The sequence below is a fragment of the Zonotrichia leucophrys genome, chromosome 1 (genome assembly GCF_028769735.1).
Source record: "Zonotrichia leucophrys gambelii isolate GWCS_2022_RI chromosome 1, RI_Zleu_2.0, whole genome shotgun sequence".
Classification (NCBI taxonomy): Eukaryota; Metazoa; Chordata; class Aves; order Passeriformes; family Passerellidae; genus Zonotrichia; species Zonotrichia leucophrys.
This window is the reverse complement of record NC_088169.1, coordinates 18,562,733-18,581,756: the sequence shown is the minus strand read 5'-3', so window position 1 is coordinate 18,581,756 and position 19,024 is coordinate 18,562,733. Positions and strand designations below refer to the sequence as shown.

Sequence of the window (19,024 nt, the reverse complement as noted above, 5' to 3'; positions counted from 1 at the left end):
AGCCCCTCTTTGCGGGGAGGGTGCCCGGGCAGGGCGGAGGGCAGGGCCGCACCTCCGGCAGCTCCGCGGGCAGCGGGAGGCGGCCGGAGCGCCCTCCGGGTCTGCCCGCGCTGCGACAGCGCCCCCCAGCGGTAGGAGCGCGCATCGCACCGCGACGCTCCGCAGCCCCACGCGTGACAAAGGCACTGCGCCGACACTCTCACCCCGCACACCGCAGCCCCACGCGTGACAAACGCACCGTACTGACACCCCCGCCCCACACACACCACACACCGCAGCCCCACGCGTGACAAAGGCACTGCGCCGACACTCTCACCCCGCACACCGCAGCCCCACGCGTGACAAACGCACCGCGCTGACACCCCCGCCCCACACACACCGCACACACGGCAGCCCCACGCGTGACAAACACCCCGCGCTGACACCCCCGCCCCACACACACCGCACACACCGCACACGCCGCGCACACCGCGCACACACCGCAGCCCCGCTGCCACAGGAGCGCCCCGCAGCGCCCCGCAGCCCTCACTCCGCTCTCGGCCCGACCCCCGGCCCGCGGGTCCCGCCCGCCCCCGCGGCAGCCCCGGCCCCGCGCCCCGCGCACGCCCCGCGCTCCCCCCGCGCCCCCCGCATGCGCAGCGCGGGCGCGGAGCTGTCCGAGCGCTGAATCCGGCGCTGCCGCCCCATTCCAGCACAGCCCGCGGCTCCCGCCCGCTCCGCCGTGCCCGCAGCCCCCGCCCGCACACCCCGCCGCCCTCCCCGGCAACGCCGACGCTTCCCTACCCAAAGAGGGGGAAAGCACAGCGACCCGGTAGCCCCACCACCGTTCATAAATACTAATTTTCAGCGAAAGGGGAATAAAACATATCGACAACAGAACTGCTCTCAGCGCTGTTCCCTTTTGCCTGATGCTCCTCGCATAGTTGGGTTTTCTCCTCCTCTCTTTTCCTTCCCCCCCCCCCTTTCTTTCCATTTCTTTTCTTCTTTTTTCTTGTTTTTTTTCCCCCCTCCATCACCAAAAACAAGTCGGGGGAACGACTGTGTCTGATGCCTTATCTCTTTTGTGCTGACTGCTGGAGATGAGCCTAGGCTTGACCTGACCATGATTCCAAGGACTGGCACTTCTCTTTTACCCCCACTTTGTAGAGATCCAGACCTTCTCTTCCTGATTGTCAAGAAAATTAAATTTTTGCTGAATTTGGAAATCTAGGCAGCAGCAGCTTACTTTTTCCCTGCATCTCTCTGGAATCGTTTCTGGGATATTTCCAAATCATCACAGAAAGCAGGAGGAATGAACCGGCAGCTAGTGAAAATTTTGACAACCTTGTTTGCATTTTTCTTAGAGACAAACCACTTCAGGTAGGTGATACCACTCTGTAATAATATTTGTCAAAAGGTCGTGAGAATCATAACTATAAAGATACTACGTCACAATAACCTAGTTTGTTTGCTGTATTTGAGAGTGTTTTGTGTTCATTCTATATAGACTATCCCTTTTTACACTCAGAGACTCGTTGCTTGGTAACAAACACAAAAAATAATATCCTCAAGTTTGGGTGATCTATTTTCCATTTTCTGATGCAAAGATGTGGGTTTTTTATCACTGTGTATCAGTACAGCTAAGAACGTTTTCTTTGGCTTTTCTTCCTAAATGCAAATTCTCTGCTCCTGGCAAAGGTTGTTTAGGAAGTTGGTTTGGTTCCCTCCTCTTCAATATTTGGAAATGATTGTACCAGTTTTGTCAGGGATGTAGTTATTCGAAATTAGAGAACCAGCCCTCTCTGATTTTGGGAAAACCCTGGATCAGACTAGTATTGTGTTCACTTAAAGTCCCAATGTTTCTGATTGTTTTTAACATTTCATGAGCTTTTTCTTCAGCTATTGACTTTTTTTGTGGTGCTAAGCAAACAGGTCAGTCTTATTAACCAGAATTTTGGATGAGATTTATTATTGGACTGTATGCTGCTGTGCATCTGCACGTCCAGATGAATCTACACCTAAAAGTGTTGTTCTAAGAGTAATGAGGGATACATATAGAGACAGAGTGAAACTGTTTATATTTGTGAGCCTGGCTTCACAATACAACTCATAACTAGTGGGCTCTGAATGAAAACAGAAGTAATTTGTAGATGAATAAGTGTATTGTCTTAATTTTCCAATTTTTATTTTCTTAACTGAATTATTTCATTATCTAAGTTGGATAGATAATCTTCTGTGTATTAAATATTAAAAATATTTGCAATGGTACCCTGTCATTGACAAAAACAAAAGGAAGCAACCCCCTCCTATAAATGGAACCTGAAAAAAATGTGTGGAATCACACCACGAGAATTTACTATCACCTTGCCTTTTAACAATTCAGGTGAATTGTTTCTCTTGTGTAGCAAGAGAGGATTTGGTATTTTCTTCTCCTTTCAGATGACCAGATATTTATCTGATATTTTTATACTTGCATGTAGATGCATGAAAATACCCCAGGAAACACTCCTGAAACTGAGAGGTTCCCTTTGGGCAAATATTTAAACAGAGAGTGTTTAAGAAGTCAGAGTCAGAATTGCTTTTAATTTAGCTCAAAGATAAAGTGGAAACCGACACAATGAAATTGGTTATTTAAGACTTAAAATAATGTTTTATTATTAAATCTGTGCCTCTACACACTAAATATGATCGTTTTCATTCTAGTTCTTTTTCCCTGGGGAACAACCGTGGGGAACTCCCAAACTGTCTTTTTCTGCAATGTATTATGTGTTTGCAATATGCAGTGTGCTGTATACACAGCATTTCACACACATGATATCATACCAGAAGTTTTCCCTTAAATACTTGAAACAGATGTGTTCAATGAACTTGCATGTGAATACCACCTGGTGATACTAAATTTCATTATTCAGTGCTCATGGAGTGGGAGTGAAACCCCCTAAGATCAGTTGTGACTGACTCCAGAACACTTTTTGCCATTCTGGGAAGGAATCTGGACACTCATTAGCATGATTTAAATGTTTTTTGGGTATCATCTGTAAAAAACAATTTAAAAATTTTTTTTCCCATCTGTATCTTTCCCAACATTAAGAAATCCAGTATTTTTCAGTGTTGCTTATTAAGTGTTGTTGGCTCTTGTTTGGAAGTTTAAGACCACCTTAAACCAGTGTTAACATAACATTTTAACAGCATCCATGCGATTAAAACAATGATATAAAATAGGATATCAAAATCATTCTAAGATGTATCTACACATTAAGGTGAAGAGTAAATTGAATCTTCCTAAAGTCTTAAAACTGTAATGATTTATTTTTTAAAGCTAAGGCTTTTTCTGAATGGAAAATTGTGTTCACGCATGATACCTGAAACTTGTCTTTATTTCTACAATAAAATTTTCAGATGAAAGGTAGAGTATGTTGCTCTGTAAAAACATTAATTTCTACCTTCACTGAGTTGAGACAAATTTATTTAGTTATGTAATTTCTCCATGACTTGAATACAATGCAAGCTAAATATTAGCTAATGGTGGCTAATAATTTATTTAGGACGACTTTCTGTAAAGAACATGATTCAAGATCTGGAAAATCCCCCTCACAGACCCTGTCTCCTTCAGATTTTTTGGACAAATTGATGGGAAGGACATCGGGGTATGATGCTAGAATCAGACCAAATTTTAAAGGTAAGTTTTCTAAGACTTCTAATTAATTCATTGATAAAGTTTGGGATAAATTATAGGTTTTGAGGGGGTTTTAACCTCTGGGTTTAGAGTATATTTTCAATAACTTCACTTTTCCAGTGTTATAGTGCCATGGAAAACAGCTGATCCATGGAGTGGACTAGGAGACAGAGCAGTGTAGGTAATAAGGGTCCAGAGCTTGAAAACCTCTTTTGATATGACAATAATGTTCAGCTGTCAGAAAATGCTTCTGAAGACTTTACTAATTTAACATAGTGAATAGAATTATGGGCTTCAGACTAAAACCAAATGAGATGACTTGTTCCTGAAATTTTTAAGCCACAAAGACAATATCATTAAAACTTTCATGCTGAGATATTGTCTTCCTTATAGCAGTGTCTGAAGAAAAAAAATCTGTTTTCTTTCAGCTTGAAGAAAGTAAAATCTTCTTCCCCAAGGTAGGGGGGACTCAAGGAATATACACAGAAGATTTTATCCTGCAAATGCTGAATGAATGATAAAAACCAATGGCTCAGGATCCCTATAAAATATAGAAACTGTATTTTGTTTGGTACTTTTATAAAGTCCCCATTTCTTCCAAAATTAGGGCTGAATTGTGAAACATCACCACCACCATCCCAGCACAAAGAAGGCTGTGTACTGGAAGCTTCTTTTGCTAACATTATTACTCAAACCAAGTTTTTCTTGCTGTAGTCCTGTAAATCCCTATAGAATAGAGAACAGAACATCTTGTGGCTTTCTATGAAAGGAGTTGGGAGAGAAGTTTTCATTACCAATACCTTAGCATTTTGGGAGAGTCCACCAAAATTATCTCCTCTAGGCCAATTTAAAGCTCAGAGTATGGTTTTACTTTGAAAACTGGTAGAATGCTTTCTCCCTTAACAAATCTCATGGCAATGTACATTTGCAACTCATATCTATTAGCTCTGGCCATTGAAATGCATTTTTCCTGTATTAAGCCTTTTTAGCAGTGCTGTGAAAGTTGATAATGACTGGAAAAAATAATCATTTCTTAGCCAGTGAATGAACTGTAAGGAGAGAAGAAGCTCACATGTCAATGAGAAAAGTGTTTAATTAAATTTAGATCAAAGATTGGTTTCTTCTTTCTGTTCCACATGTGCAAATTACAAGATTTAGAACAAAGTGCCTTTTTTTGACTGCTTCCTATGCCTGAGCAAGGAGCAAACCAGTATGGATTTAAGATCCAAAGGTTTGAAAGCTGACAAATTAAGAAAACCAAGTCAGTGAAGTCTAAAGTCTTAATTTCAGAGTATATTTCAAAGTGTTTATTGAGTTCCTGAACTGGTGTCCGCATCATCTTATAGTAAGCAATATTGCATTAGTCTCTCACATTAATTTTGTGTGTTTGCATGAGTATCAGTGAAATTTTGGAGAATGTAACTAAGGCAGAAGTTGCCTGAATTGAGCACAACATCAATCCTTAAGAACATTTTCCTGCTCTTTAAAGAGGAAAGAGCAGGAGAGCGGGGTGGGGTGTGCACTAAAAAATCATCTCTTGTATCTCAGACAAAAACCAGTAACAGCAACAGCCCCATGTGCATACAGGACTTAGAGACAGCTCTCTTGCTCCCCAGTATGAGTCTACAACCATTTCAGGACAGCACAGGAGGCAGGCTCGTGGCTTTGCTGCCCTGACACTGAGGTGTGTGGGGCAGGTATTGTGTGGTGCGCGCTGAGCTGTTTGACAGGCACTTCTCCCCTCTGAATCCTGTATTTTGTTTGCATTCCCAAAGTGAAGTTGCTGCCTGTTGACACATATGAGACCTTACTGGGAAAGCATCTGCCGTATTTTGGTTTTTGATTTATTTATTAAGTCACACTCCAGAGCAGGATGGTACTTTGCGGTAGTTTGAGCTGGTAAATAGATCTTCAATTCTTGCTCACAATTTCGTGTCTGTGAGCTCTCCCAGAGCTCTCAGTATTCCGATGAGGGGCCTGAAAGTTCTCCTTGTTCTTTGCTATGTTCATTTGAATGGTATTTTGGACCTCAGAGTTTAGAACTAGGGAGTTAAATCATGCAGTTTTGAACTTCATATCACCAGTCAAAACCTTGCCAGCTAATAACCCTGTTTATTAGTCAATATCCATGTTTTCATTGCCCAGGTCTCAGCAATGGTTCACAGAAATGGAAAATACTTATTGTTCTATATTACATACTTCTTCCTTTTAAAGAATAAGAACAGCTGCCAAGGAGTCAAAATAAATTTATTTTGCTTGAGTTATTATGATAAAGATTATTTTTTTACTGAGTCTTTACTCTGTCCATAATAAATCGTTCTGGTTTTTAACATTTATATATATGTTTAAGATAATTTTGGGGTAAGACCTATTGCACAATACTGATATTCTAAATCATATAAATGGAAGAATGTATGAAATGCTGAATAAGTACCTGATTCATAACATTTTTCATATTTTAAGGAAAGAACTTTTTATCGTAAAAGAGGCTACTGGAGCAATGGTTTGAACTGGGGATCTTCTGTCTGGTTTTGATTTTAGTCTGGGGATAATATTTATTTACTATGTTTCAGGAAAGACATTGTGAATCAAGATAGTTGTGCCATATTCAGTCTCTCCTCATAGGGTCTTGAGGGGCAGCAGTGTGAGGAGTGGCTGAGGGCACTCCGTCTGTGCAGCCAGCAGAGGAGGAGGCTGAGGGAAACCTCATTGTGGCCTTCAGCATCCTCATGAGGGGAAGTGGAGGGGCAGGCACTGATCTGGTGTCCCTGGTGAGCAGTGATAGGACCAAGGGAATGGCCTGAAGCTGTGTCAGGGGAGGTTTAGGTTCAATATTAGAAAAAGATTTTTCACCCAAAGGGTGGCTGTGCACTGGAACCAGCTTCCCTGAGAAGTGGTCAGAGCACCAAGCCTGAGAGAGTTCAAGAAGCATTGGACAATGCTCTCAAGCACATGGTGGAATTCTCTTGGCCCCTGTGCAGGGCCAGGAGCTAGGCTTGATGATACTGATCGTCTCTTCCAACTCAGTTCAATCTGTGGTTCTGTGATTCTACTCATGCATTTGTCTAGCTTTTTCTGCTTTAGACCAGTTACACAGCTTTTTCTGAGTCCACTACAGGGATTTTAAAGCGTCAGAAAACTCTGATTTCATGGAAATGCAACTGAGTAGAACACATTTATCTTGTGCCACTGATTATACAATAATTAAATATACTTTTATGACTAGTTTGAATTACTGGAAAACAGCAGCTATTAGATTAATTTTTGAAATAAAGGCTGTGCACTCTAAAGAGAGAGAAAAATGCTACTTACTGGAACAAGGTGTTTTATCCAGATAAAGCATTTCTTCATTAGTGACTACTTTTTCCTATCTTGTTCTTGCAAATTAAAAAATTCAAGAAGATAGTGGGAGAGCAACAGGTGAATATATAAACATTTAGACATCAACAAGGGGTTCTTTGGTTGCGATTTTTTGATTTTTTTTGTAGCTGGTTTTTTTTTTTTTTTTGGTTTTGTGCTTGTTTTTTCCCCAGCAGTACTGTATAATGAAAGATACTTTCTCTCTTGTATTGTTCTGTCTTATATAATCATTCGAAAGCAGAAAAACATATTTCTTTTTTCTTTTCGATTTCAAGTGGTTGGATACAAAATGTCCAGACACTAAGAGGGGATATCTCCCTGATGAAAAGCCAGAAGGAAGTTCCAGAGTGACAGCTCTCAATACTGCCTTGCTTTAATCACTCTCTGTCAGATATTTAATGCACACCTTTTCATTTTCCACTTATCTTTCTTTGAATTAGAACAGGCTAATAATTTGTGTAAGGACACAGAGGGGAATACTTTTAAATGTAAATATGAAGACTGCAGTCTAGTACTAACTGAAGTCCCTGAGAGTCTTTCTGTTGACAGCAAATGTATGCTCATGATCCTGTGAGTTGATTTGCAGTTTCTTCTTCAATTGTAGCATCAATTGAGCATGGTTTCTGAAATACAATAAAAGGTGAGGCTTGGACAGTGCATTTTTACTTTATTAATATTAATTTTCTATTTTTTATGGTAAAACACAAAGAAGCAATGTCTTTTACTTTCTCCAGTGCTCACTTTGCTTTCAAAGTTAAAAAAAGGCAGGAAATAGCAGTGTAGAGCACCTCTGTTATGAAACTAGCCAAGAATGTGCTTTCTCATTGCTAGAAACAAGGGATGGTGAAGAGGTATCTTAGCTTAGTGTATGTTCAGCTCATGCTCAAGAGCACTGCATGTAATGCCAGGATACAAGGGATCAAGCTAAAACTGAATTACAACATGAAATGTGGGGCTAATGCAGAGCCAACTTGAATTTAACATTTCCCAGCAGGTGTTGATCTTCAGAGGTTAATAAATTATTTCAACTTTTTAACACTTTCATCATCTACCATTATTAAAAATCTAAATGCAATCTAGAAATTATCAGAAAGAAAAGACTCCATTATCTATAAGTACTGCTATGTCTGTTATGCCAAATAGTTTAAGTAACAGGCTGGTTGTCATGCCCTGGGTGCAGGGCAGGGGAGTTGGTCGCCAAGAACTGCAGAAGTGTGTTATCTTCAGGTATAGAAAACATTTACAATGAAGATGATAGTGATTTTCTTTGCTCTGAATTTCATTCCATGTTGTAAATTCAGTCTTTCTGATTGAATCGCTATTTACTAAAGATTATTCTGATTTTTATGGAATTACATGAAGGTGTGCAGCAATAGAGCCTGTTAATATTACCCTCATGACTGCAGAGTGCAATACAATGTGAATTAACTTGCTCAAAAGCTGCTGTTTTGTTAGTGATGCAGTTTGGGGGTGTAGGGCCATAGTTGTAAAAGATTAGTCTGTGATTACAGCAGTGTAATGCCATTTTCATGCTGAGTCCGTGGGTTTATATCTGAATAATAAACACATGGACTAAGTAATTTACTGACGATTAGCCTGACAACTGCTACAGGAAATGGCTTATGCACTTTAATACTTTAACTCCTTGGCAGCAAGGATCAGGTTTTCCCATATGTTTAAACCCATTGCTTACTTATTTGGCCCCTGAATTGACCAGTAATGAAACGCTTAAAGAACATCAATGGAAAACACTGAATGACATTTAAGGGTGAAATTAGTGGCATCAAGCTTAATAAATAAAAGCAGTTTTCAGGCACATGATAAAAGAATCTGTCTGCAAAAGCTGACCCTTATCTAGACATACAAAAGTTGAAAAACATACCAAAGATAAGCTGTGGGACTGTAGCAATTTGCTCTCCAGTGGTTAACAGCCTCCTCACTCCACTTCAGTTGGCAATAATTACTGGCCCTGAAGTCAGATGTGGTGAATATCCTGTACTGGGCTATTCTTCACAAAGGGCCAAGTTCAAAGGCTCAGAGGGCCAAGTCCAATGGAGACCCAAATCTTGTTCAGGCAGAGCAGTGTGTCGTAAGAAAGGGCACATTCAAGTCTTAGGGCATGGGATGAGCATTCTTTATAGGAGGAGGGTGACTAACGAGGCACTCTTCAGATCTGGCCAGACCACTGCACTCCCTAAATACAGTTGCTTGAGATGTCCTAGGATATATTGTTAGGGAGGTAAGCTTCTGTTTTATTTTCTGTCTTGAAAAACATCTGAAACTTTGCAATGTTTTAGATAAAGCCATGTACATACACCTCATTGCACAGCAAGATGTTGCACAAGGATACTTACCCACAGGACATGGGGTTTATTTGATTTTGTTTTATTTTTCTTCAACTGCAAAAATGAAGCTAAGGAAATGGTGCTCAGTCTCACCCTAGGTATGCACGTTTTCAGGCAGAAGGAGCCTTTTAATTGTGTTTCTTTTAAAACTGCTAGGGGAAAAAGAAAGGGCTATGGACCTTGCACTTCTTCCCCTCTTACTTTAATTTCAGGTTCTTCCTCAGAACATGAATAGGCTGGATGAGTTGCATGGCTAGTTAGTTATGTCTAGGCTACTAGACAAATGGGGCTAGACAGCAAGCTCAAGGCACCCTGATTAGCTACACTGCTTGGTTTCTGCTCATCCCCTGGATCTCTTTCTGAGCTACCCACAGCCAGCTGCTTCCAGGGCAAGCCAGAAAGGCTGTGACCATGCAGCAGGGTAAAGCACAAGCGAACCAATGCTGCCTGGCATCCAAGCTGAGGATCGGTCCAGATATTCTCTTATATATAAATGTTTGGCCATGGTCATCTGTATTGTATTGGTGTGTTGCCTTTATTCAGAACAAATTATTTAATTGAGAGATATCAATAGATTTGGCTCTTGCCATGGAATATTATTCTGCTGCTGCATAAACTGCAAAGGGGATTTCTGAAAAAGAAATGTCAAAGCAGAGCCAAAGACCTTTCATATCAAAGGAGTAGATGCTATTGTTCTGATCATATTCTAATATAAGTGTAATGTTTTTATCACATCCAGTGTCATGTTCACACTTAAATTTTTTATGCAGTTGAAGCCAAGACCCTTGGGTCACTCATTAAGAATCTTGTGTTCTGGCTGTTTTAGAAAGCATGCAGTTTATATTTAGAACATGTACATTAAATTTACTATAAGTATATACATTTATAATCTACAAATCTATTTTACACAGTTACTAGAAAAATGAATTCGTAAACCAGAAATATGCAGTTTTATTAGACAGATTCAATACTCTATTGTTTTCCTCTGTAGATTTCCATAGAATCCTAGAATAGTTTGGGTTGGAAGGGACCTTAAAGATCATCTAGTTCCAATCCCCCTGCCACAGGAAGGGACACCTTCCACTAGACAAGATCACTCAGATCTCAGGTCAACCTGGCCTTGAGAATAACCAGGCATGGGTTCTCCACAACTTGTCTGGGCAATCTGTTCCAGTGTCTCACCACCCTCACAGAAAATAATTTCTTTCTAATATCTGATCTAAACCTACTCTCTTTCAGTTTAAAGACATTATCTCTTGTCCTGTCACTACAGTCCTCGTAAAATGCCCCTCTCCATCTTTCTTGTAGGCTCACTTTAGGTAGGCTGGAAGGATGCTGTAAGGTCTCCCCAGAGCCTTGTCTTCTCCAGGATGCAAAAACCCAACTCTCTCACTCTGTTCTCATAGGTGTTCATGTTTGTAGCCCTCCTTTGGACCTGTTCCAACTAATCCATGTCTTTCCTGTGCTGAGGGTGCCAGAGCTGGATGCAGTATTTCAAGTGGGGTCTCATGAGAGCAGAGCAAAGAAGGACAGCCCTCTCCCTCTCCCTCTCCCTCTCCCTCTCCCTCTCCCTCTCCCTCTCCCTCTCCCTCTCCCTCTCCCTGCTGCCCACACTGCTTTTCATGCAGCCCAGGACATGGTTGGCTCTCTGGGCTGTGAGCACACATTGGTCATGTCAAACTCTTTCTCCTTTCTCCTTTCTCCTTTCTCCTTTCTCCTTTCTCCTTTCTCCTTTCTCCTCAGGGCTGTTTCCCATCCCTCTCTATCCAGCCTGTGCTGATGTTTGGCATTGCCCCACACACAGCACTTTGCACTTGGCCTGGTTAAACATCCTGAGGTTCACACAGGCCAACCTCTCAAGCCTCTCAAGGACCCTCAGGATGGCATCCCTTCTCCCCAGCATGCTCACCACCCCACCCAGCTGGGTGTGTGTCCCACTGTCCATGTTGCTGACAAAGACATTAAGCAGCACCAGTCCCAGTACTGACACGAGCTGTTGGACTTGGACATTGAGCTGTTGACTGCAGCTCTAGCAGGATTGATGAAAGAGGTTCCTTTTCCGCAGAGTCCCTTATCACCATGCTTGGGGCTCTCTGATCTTTCCTGGTGCTCCTCAGGCAGCTCCTGGCTGTGCCCCTGGCACCCAGATGAAGCAGCAGCAGTGGGTCACAGTGGGCTGTATGAGGGTGAGCGGGTCACCTCTCTTGAGAGCACGTGGGTTCTCCCTCCACACCTCATGGAAGAGTCACCCACTGTCCCCTTTCTCAGTGCATAGGATGCAACGCAGGGAGCAGATGGAGCTGCCTTACTCGGTTCCAGCAGCAATCCTGATCTGACAAGTCTTTTCTCTTCACTCTCCAAAGCTGTGGAGTGGTTCTGTGATGGCGCCTCAGCCTTCAGGTGAAGTCGCATCCTCCTGCAGGTCCTTGCCTGTCCAAACTTCTATTCTTCTTCATTACTGCCCCCTCTCTGTGTGTATTGGGGGGGGGGGGGTGGTTCTTGACTGTGGATACGTGTAAATCGCTGATTAAGTCGTCCAAAAATGTATGTTTGAGAATTCAGCTTCCAAATAAGCATTTCACAGTCTTTCACAGAAATGTGTGATTTTAAGTCTGCAGAGAGGAGCCCCCCAGATGATGCAGGCAGGGAGGTACAGGGTCTGGCAGAACTCTAAGATGAAGGGTGCACCATGTATGACATAAATAGTGGCCTGTCAATGTCATAAACACTAAGTCTGTGATTAAAATTCTAGATTTATAGATATATAAAGGCTCTGATACTGGAAACTGTGCAAGATCTAAGCCATACATACATGAGAGAGAAGTGTAATTCACCAAGAATTCAATTACTTTTGAGGGTTAAATAAAAGCAGCCTAGTGGCTTATTTGAACTGTGCCAGCTACCAGCAATCCTCAAGGATTGCCAGGGAATGAAGATATTACGATTACCCCTGATGCATGTTTTCATCAGGGGTATTCAGTATTTCATGAGTCAATAAAAGAAGAAAGCATTTAAAATAGGACTTAGGTGGACTATGAGCCCACAAACAAACCCCAGACCCCCTCTCCAGAAATCTCTGATCCTCCTGCTTTGTAACTCTTGGCAGTGCATTACTGTTTTACTTAAAGTTTCTCAGATTCTCTCAGTTTTTCTCTCAAGTGTGCACAGAAGTTCCCCAGTCTGCTTCACAGAGCATCCACCTCTCTCCTAATCCAAATTTAGACTCTCTGATGAGGCACTGCTACACCTCCATCTCCCTATGTGGACCAGGCATCTCAGAGCCTGCCGTATATTCCACAGGAAAAGGATTCCTCTCAGTGTGGATCTGTAACCACTAAACATGCCATGTTGCCACCCCCAAACAAATGGTGTCTTCTGGGTGGCCTGCCATCCTCTACAATACAGGGAAGGCTTTCTGGCCCAGTTTTCCCTCACCTAAAGAGTTCTCCATCTGACCCAAAGGAGTATAAATGATTCTAAGAGGTCTATTTTGAAGCAAAGAATTCAGACTTGAGCAAGCCAGGAAAAAAATTGCAAAGGGAATGTGACTTTTCAACCTTTCAGTGTAGCTGCTTCTCTGAGAAAGGAGAGCCTTTGCTCTTGACCACTTTGATGAGATGGACAGAAGTGCCTGTTGTAGCCAGTACACTTTAGGGGCAACCAATGTGACTGTCACAGAAAATGTTGTAAGGACAGGGTTTGAGAAACAGCACTTCTCTCACATTTCCTGATGATTGCCCCAACCATTAAGACAGAAGTATTTTCAGCAGAAACCACAGATGCACTTTAGGATGAATCCCACTTCCTCTGAATAAAAGTGAGTGAGAGATGTCCCACCCCATTTTCCTAAAAATCCACAGCCACATAATCTGAGATGCAAGTCAACGTCCTTTCAATCTGAGACAGCCATAGAAGCTCTTAGAAGCAATCCTTTCTCCATGAAATCTCTGAATGGTTTGTTATTGGTCACAAAACTGATCATATTTTAGGAGGAAAAATGGGAATTTTGGGCTGAATTTTCAGTGTAAGGTTGTATATGCTGACCTGGGACAGTGGTCAGAGCAGTGGATCCTGAAGGGAGGTACCTCAAGCCCCCTGAAAACCACAGTTTCAGGAGGGTACACAAAGAGCCCACTGCAGATTACTTGCTCTCTGCAAGTGGAACCCTGCTGTGCTGAAGCATCATGTTCTGCCCCATGGACCACCTGGTTCTTCACTATCCTGGGTGTTCTGCACCAAAGCAGCAGCCATGCAACTCCTGAGGTTTTTTTGGCTGTTATAAACACTGGACTGTCCAGGGAAGCACAGTAGCAGAATGATACTCTTCTCCAAAAGATCATAACCTCTACCTGTGTATTTCTGTGTCTCTAAAGCCCAGAGCTGCAGAGAAGACACTGGGCACAGCAGTGACTGGCTGAACTGTGGGCATTCTCCATTAAGGAATGGTAACCAACTCTCAATTGATTCATGCTGCATGAACAAACTCTTTGCTCCTCCACCCCAGGAACACAACTATGGGTTATCTCCCTTGCTTTTGTCCTTGGGGAAATATATCTGAGAAAAGGCTAAATGCTTTCCTTAAACTGACATAATTAGTCAGGGAAAACCTAGGATTAAAATTTACCAGATCAATACCCATTGTGTTAGGCTGCCTGTAATGCCTACACTCCCAATGTGTGCTGGTTTATGTCTGTGTCTCAGGCTATGGAACCATGCTATCAGAATTGCTATTTCTTCTTGCACTGTTTACTATGATAAAGTATTAGTCCTAAGTAATAAATAAAACAACAGAACAGCTTGCTCAGAAGGCTGCTGTAAACTCTCACACTGCAATTTAAAACAGCTGCTGAAGAGATGCAAATTGCATGCATGGCGCCAAAGCAGGAGCATATGTAAAAATTCCTTTTTTTCCAGTTGTGAATTTGCCTGTTGCCTGTGCACAAACACATGTGCATGTGTTTATGCACAGGCAGCAGGAAAATTCTCCCTCATGTTAAACTATTATGGAGGATGTATTTACTCCATATAAGTTTCAGACTGCAGCAATTTTCCATTCCAGTGATATCCCATCAGATGGAGCAGTCTGAGGTGTTAAAGCCTTTGGTCAGTCTGATTATAGGAAACATCCAAAAATAATCACTTTGGAGAATTTTTCAGGTCTTTGGCTTTTTACCTCTGCAAATAGTTTTGCACTTTTTGGCTTCATACCCCTGAGAGTTTTGGTTTTTGTCACACTTCAGAGGTGTGTTTTGTGTGAGGCAAAGCACACACACAATATGTTGAAACCAGACTTTAACTCCTTGGTTTTTTAATAAAATATAAATTTGACTTATCAAAGTTAAATATAATTAGGGATAGATTCAATTTATATGAATAGGTTCCTCAGGGTGGACACATTCTCATTTGGATGACTTTGTAGAAGACCTCTGCTCAGCATGACTGTTGGTGGTAGAAGACAGAAGAAGATCATATGCCCTGACCCTGCAACACAGTCTATGTCAGCAGAGCTCTGAGCCTATGTGAAAGCTGTGTGGTGCTCCTCACAGCAATGCAGTGAACATCCTGCATCAAAGAGCAGATTTGGTGTTGATAAAAAAGTAACGCAGTCAGTTTAGGAGATGCTTATGTTTTGAGCTGGCAAACAATTCTCATTCCCCTCCCATTCTTCCAGTCATTCTTGCAGTCATTTTATATATAGAAAGAACAGATGACTGAAAAAAATGCTTGTGAAAGACACTCAAGAAACACCTTAATGATGTTTTGCAGTAAAAAAACAAATTCTTTTTTGTATTTAGGATGTGGCATTCAAGACAGGATGTTCACCAAAGGAAAGGAGATGTGTGAAGGAGAGGGTTAGGAGGCTGAGTTAAACAAGCAACAGATCAGCTTATGGGAGCATTGAAGATGAGAGTCAGTATGGAGGAATTAATTTCAATATCTTTTGACACATTGTGGGAAAATGAGTTGAATTGTAAGGAGGTAAAAATTAAAAAATACTTAAAATAAAAGGAAAATTTTATTTTTCTAGTGCAAGATCTGGTGGATTTTTGCATCTGTGTCTCTGGGCTGTTGCTGATTGACATCTACAGCAGCTCCTGACCATTTCTGTTGTCACTTGTCCCCATCACTGAGCCATCCTATTTGTCTAAATCCCATTGTTCACCGTGTCCCATGTATAATTTGGTGTATAATTCCATATCAGCCATAAATCAATGTCTGCTCTCTAATATTAGTCACCCAAACTGCTTTTATAATTCAAGTCCTGCATATGCCTTCAGACAGTAAAACAAGGAAGATTATGGAGAAAAGCTGATAGAATTGTTAAATAAAATGAATGTCTGAGGCTCAGAGAAACAAGAAAGGAGTTAAAATGGGTTCTTAGTCCTTTCTGTTGCCACAGGGACAGGAATTGTCTAAACCTCTATTTGAGACTATAGCTGTTGACACTTATAGCTGAGCTTCCAGTAATTTCTGCAACACAAGATCAGAATCACAGAGAAGGAACAAAGTAAGACACATTTATAGAGAAATGAACAAAGTAACATTTTTAAAAAATAAATATTTTGAAATGTGGGCCAAGAAAGAGTAATCAGTTCATTTTGACTTAAAACAAACCTAGGTTAGCAGCAAAATTTTAATATTATTATTAATACATTTCCTTTTTTTCTTTCTTTCATTAAGTAGTAGATCTTCCCTCCGACCTTCTCTTTTCAGTGAACATATCTATATATTTTGAACATATCTATATCTATCTATCTATCTATCTATCTATCTATCTATCTATCTATCTATCTATCTATCTATCTATCTATCATCTCTTTTCAGTGAATATATATAACTCATGGTCTTGAGACCATGCAGTCTCAGATGAGTTGGCTACCCTGGCTTCATAAAATATTATTAATAAGATTACCCAGAAGGAGTTTGTCTGACCCTATGCTGGAGTGCAGATTTCATGATTTCATGACTGTAGATATAATACCATCTTTTGTTTAACCACATACAGGAGTGTCCCAGGCCTCTGCACACATTATGCAGTTCACATGCCAATCAGCAGGGAAGAGATCTGTTTTCATTAATGCAGAGCAACTGAGCAGTTTCTCAGCATCAGGTGTGAGGAGCATCTCTGCTGAGAGCCACTTCAGTGAGCACTGTTTTGTGATAGGAAGAGAAGTAGAGATCCAGATCTTTTCATGCCAGAAGAAAAGCAAACAATTCCTTTTGCCCAAATAGTGTCCATTGCTCTATTGCATTGGAAGAAGAAAAACTTTAGAAAGAGATGCCTTGTGAAGAGGTCCTTGTCATGACTTGGAAATTTGAAAGACTGATGAAAAGCTCAAAGAAAAATAATTTGATGGACATATGAAAGATTAAAGGATGGATTTGAATATTCTCAATGTTGATGTAAATTCTAAATAACTTTTCACTCTAATCTTATAGTTCCATTGGGAAGTTTCTAGATCTAAGATTTCTGAATCACTGTTTTTTTGTCTTATTTCCACAGTTTCATTTGCACATGGAACATTTTAGCTCTGGGAATGGCTGCACCCAGTCACAAGTGTTGTTGAAGGTTGGGTAGAAATATCTGAGTGAGCTTTCAAGTGATTTGCTCAGAGATGTGCTGCACAACACTGGGGTGATACAGAGCTCAGCAGGAGCTATAAAGTCTGGGGTTAATGGCCTCCAGTGATTTCCAGCCTGCCATGACCACATTGGTGCCATCCCTCAAACTCTCTATGTGAAAGCCAGCTGCAGCACATTTATACAATCCATTGTGGCTGCTGGGGCTGTATATTCTCTGTAGACCAGCTCAGGTTAGCTGGGTAAATCAGGAGCATGTCAACTGTTTAACAGGTTTTTCTTTTTTGAACTCCCGGTTTGTGAAGCGAAATGAAATAGCACCCGAAAATTGTTCTTGTTCAGTGTCTATTAGATAACCCGTGTGGATATATCCCACTGTAACCCAGAGCTGACAGTAATGTATGTTTCTGTTATCAGCCTCAGCAGAAAGAGTCAGGGAAGAATGAACACATCATATGGCCTATCCTGTAATGCCAAATGCAGAACTGAAGAGGCTTTGTAGAGTGAGACTTGCCTTCCTCTGCCAGAACTGGGTCTGTGGACAAAAGCATTCCCTGAATGTGAAGCATGCCAATCCAACAATTTTCACAAGAGCTTTAAGGCACAAAAAAGTGCATCTTAGCAGGGATTCTCCTTCCTTGAAATATTGATAGGATTTTACCAGCATGACTCCAGTTACATTCAGCAATAGTCCCACAACTGAAAACTCACATACTACTTCAGGAATTGACTATTCACTGTTTGAGCTCAAGCTGTGTGAATGTACATGTATATAGAGATGGCTTTAGCAGCACTTACTCCAGAGAATTTTCTTTCTGTGACTCTTCCTGTGATCACCTGTACCTGACAATCACTGGAGTATTTGTCTCGGGAGGCCTCAGTGCTATTTTGCTGAGAAAGAGCTTTCAATTCTGCAGTATCACATGCCCTTTTTACATCCAGGTCATCTCATAGGGCCACATTCTTGCTTAGATACTTTCTCAAGCAAGTGAAGGGAAACAGCTAAAATCTTGATGTAAGAGTAGAGTTCTCTTTTTGTTTGTTTGTTCATATATATTTGCACATGCACTTCTGGAAACAGGCAGCTGGAACTAGGGAAAATTGTACTTTCTGCTGTCATGCTTTCCTGCTGATTCCATCCAGAATTGCCTCTATAGCTCACCTGCTATGGGTAGGGCATGTGGTGTCTCCCCCAGTCTGAAAGATACCATTTTTATAAATGGTATTGCTCACATGCATTTCTCAGACACTAGGTAATTCTTGAACTGAGTGATATCGATGGGAATGAGAGTCCTAAAAAGATTTTAGACACCTAAAGATCTCTCCAGGTTTTCCTCTGATTCTGTAAGTGCTTTAGTGACTCTTAGCCTCATTCTGTTGCTCATAAATATATATTGATTACACAAAATATGATTCCGAGTCTTGAATGCAACAGTAAGCACCCAAAATCATTGCCATATTCCTACCAGGGCAAATGGCATTCTCAGCAAGCTAAGTTATTATATATGACAGATGAACTTTCAGAGGATGTTGGTTTTAGCTTGATGAAGCAGAACAATAATTTTGTCTTTATTTGAGTTTACCAGCAAATTGAATCAGTGCAAAATGGCATACAATTACTGCATTGTTTGAGACCTCTGGCCTTACAGATTTTTGTGTTTGGTTTTACTGGTTACTTTTTTTGTTTGTTGTTGCTGGTTTTGTTTGGGTTTGTGTTTGTTTGTTTGGTTTTTCTTTGTTTGACTTTTGGTTTTTTGTTGTTTTTCTGGGTTTTTATTTAATTTTGAGGGTTTTTTGTTTGTTTATTTAGTAGGTATTATTATAATGAATTAATAACAAGTGACATAAATTTAATAATCCACATTGGATTGTGTTGAACACTTCTAAGGAAGAAGGAATTTTGTGTTTACTGGGCATGATTATACTTAGGCAGTCAGGGTGATGAACTTGACAGAAAACACATAGAAAGACAACCTCATAGAAGAAAGGCATCACTACCCAGCACAAAAATGTCACCTTGATTTTTCAGCCTTAGGGTAACTATGTTGTCCTGGTGCCGTTAATTTTGCCTCCTGTGACTGAG

General features: G+C 41.2%; 1 protein-coding gene across 5 annotated transcripts in view; it reads left to right on the top strand.

The window, feature by feature from the left end:
* The first annotated feature begins 667 nt into the window (after positions 1 to 667).
* Positions 668 to 19,024, top strand: part of GLRA2 (glycine receptor alpha 2) — a 119,177-nt gene continuing 100,820 nt past the window's right edge. For 2 of the 5 annotated variants that reach the window (XM_064708149.1, XM_064708138.1), the window contains exons 1-2: positions 704 to 1,359; positions 3,525 to 3,658. In XM_064708149.1, the coding sequence (XP_064564219.1) occupies positions 1,292 to 1,359; positions 3,525 to 3,658 (202 nt within the window). In that variant the 5' untranslated portion in view covers positions 704 to 1,291. Of the gene's footprint in view, positions 1,360 to 3,524; positions 3,659 to 19,024 lie in introns of all 5 variants that reach the window. The other 3 variants (XM_064708157.1, XM_064708178.1, XM_064708167.1) reach the window with 3 other exon arrangements.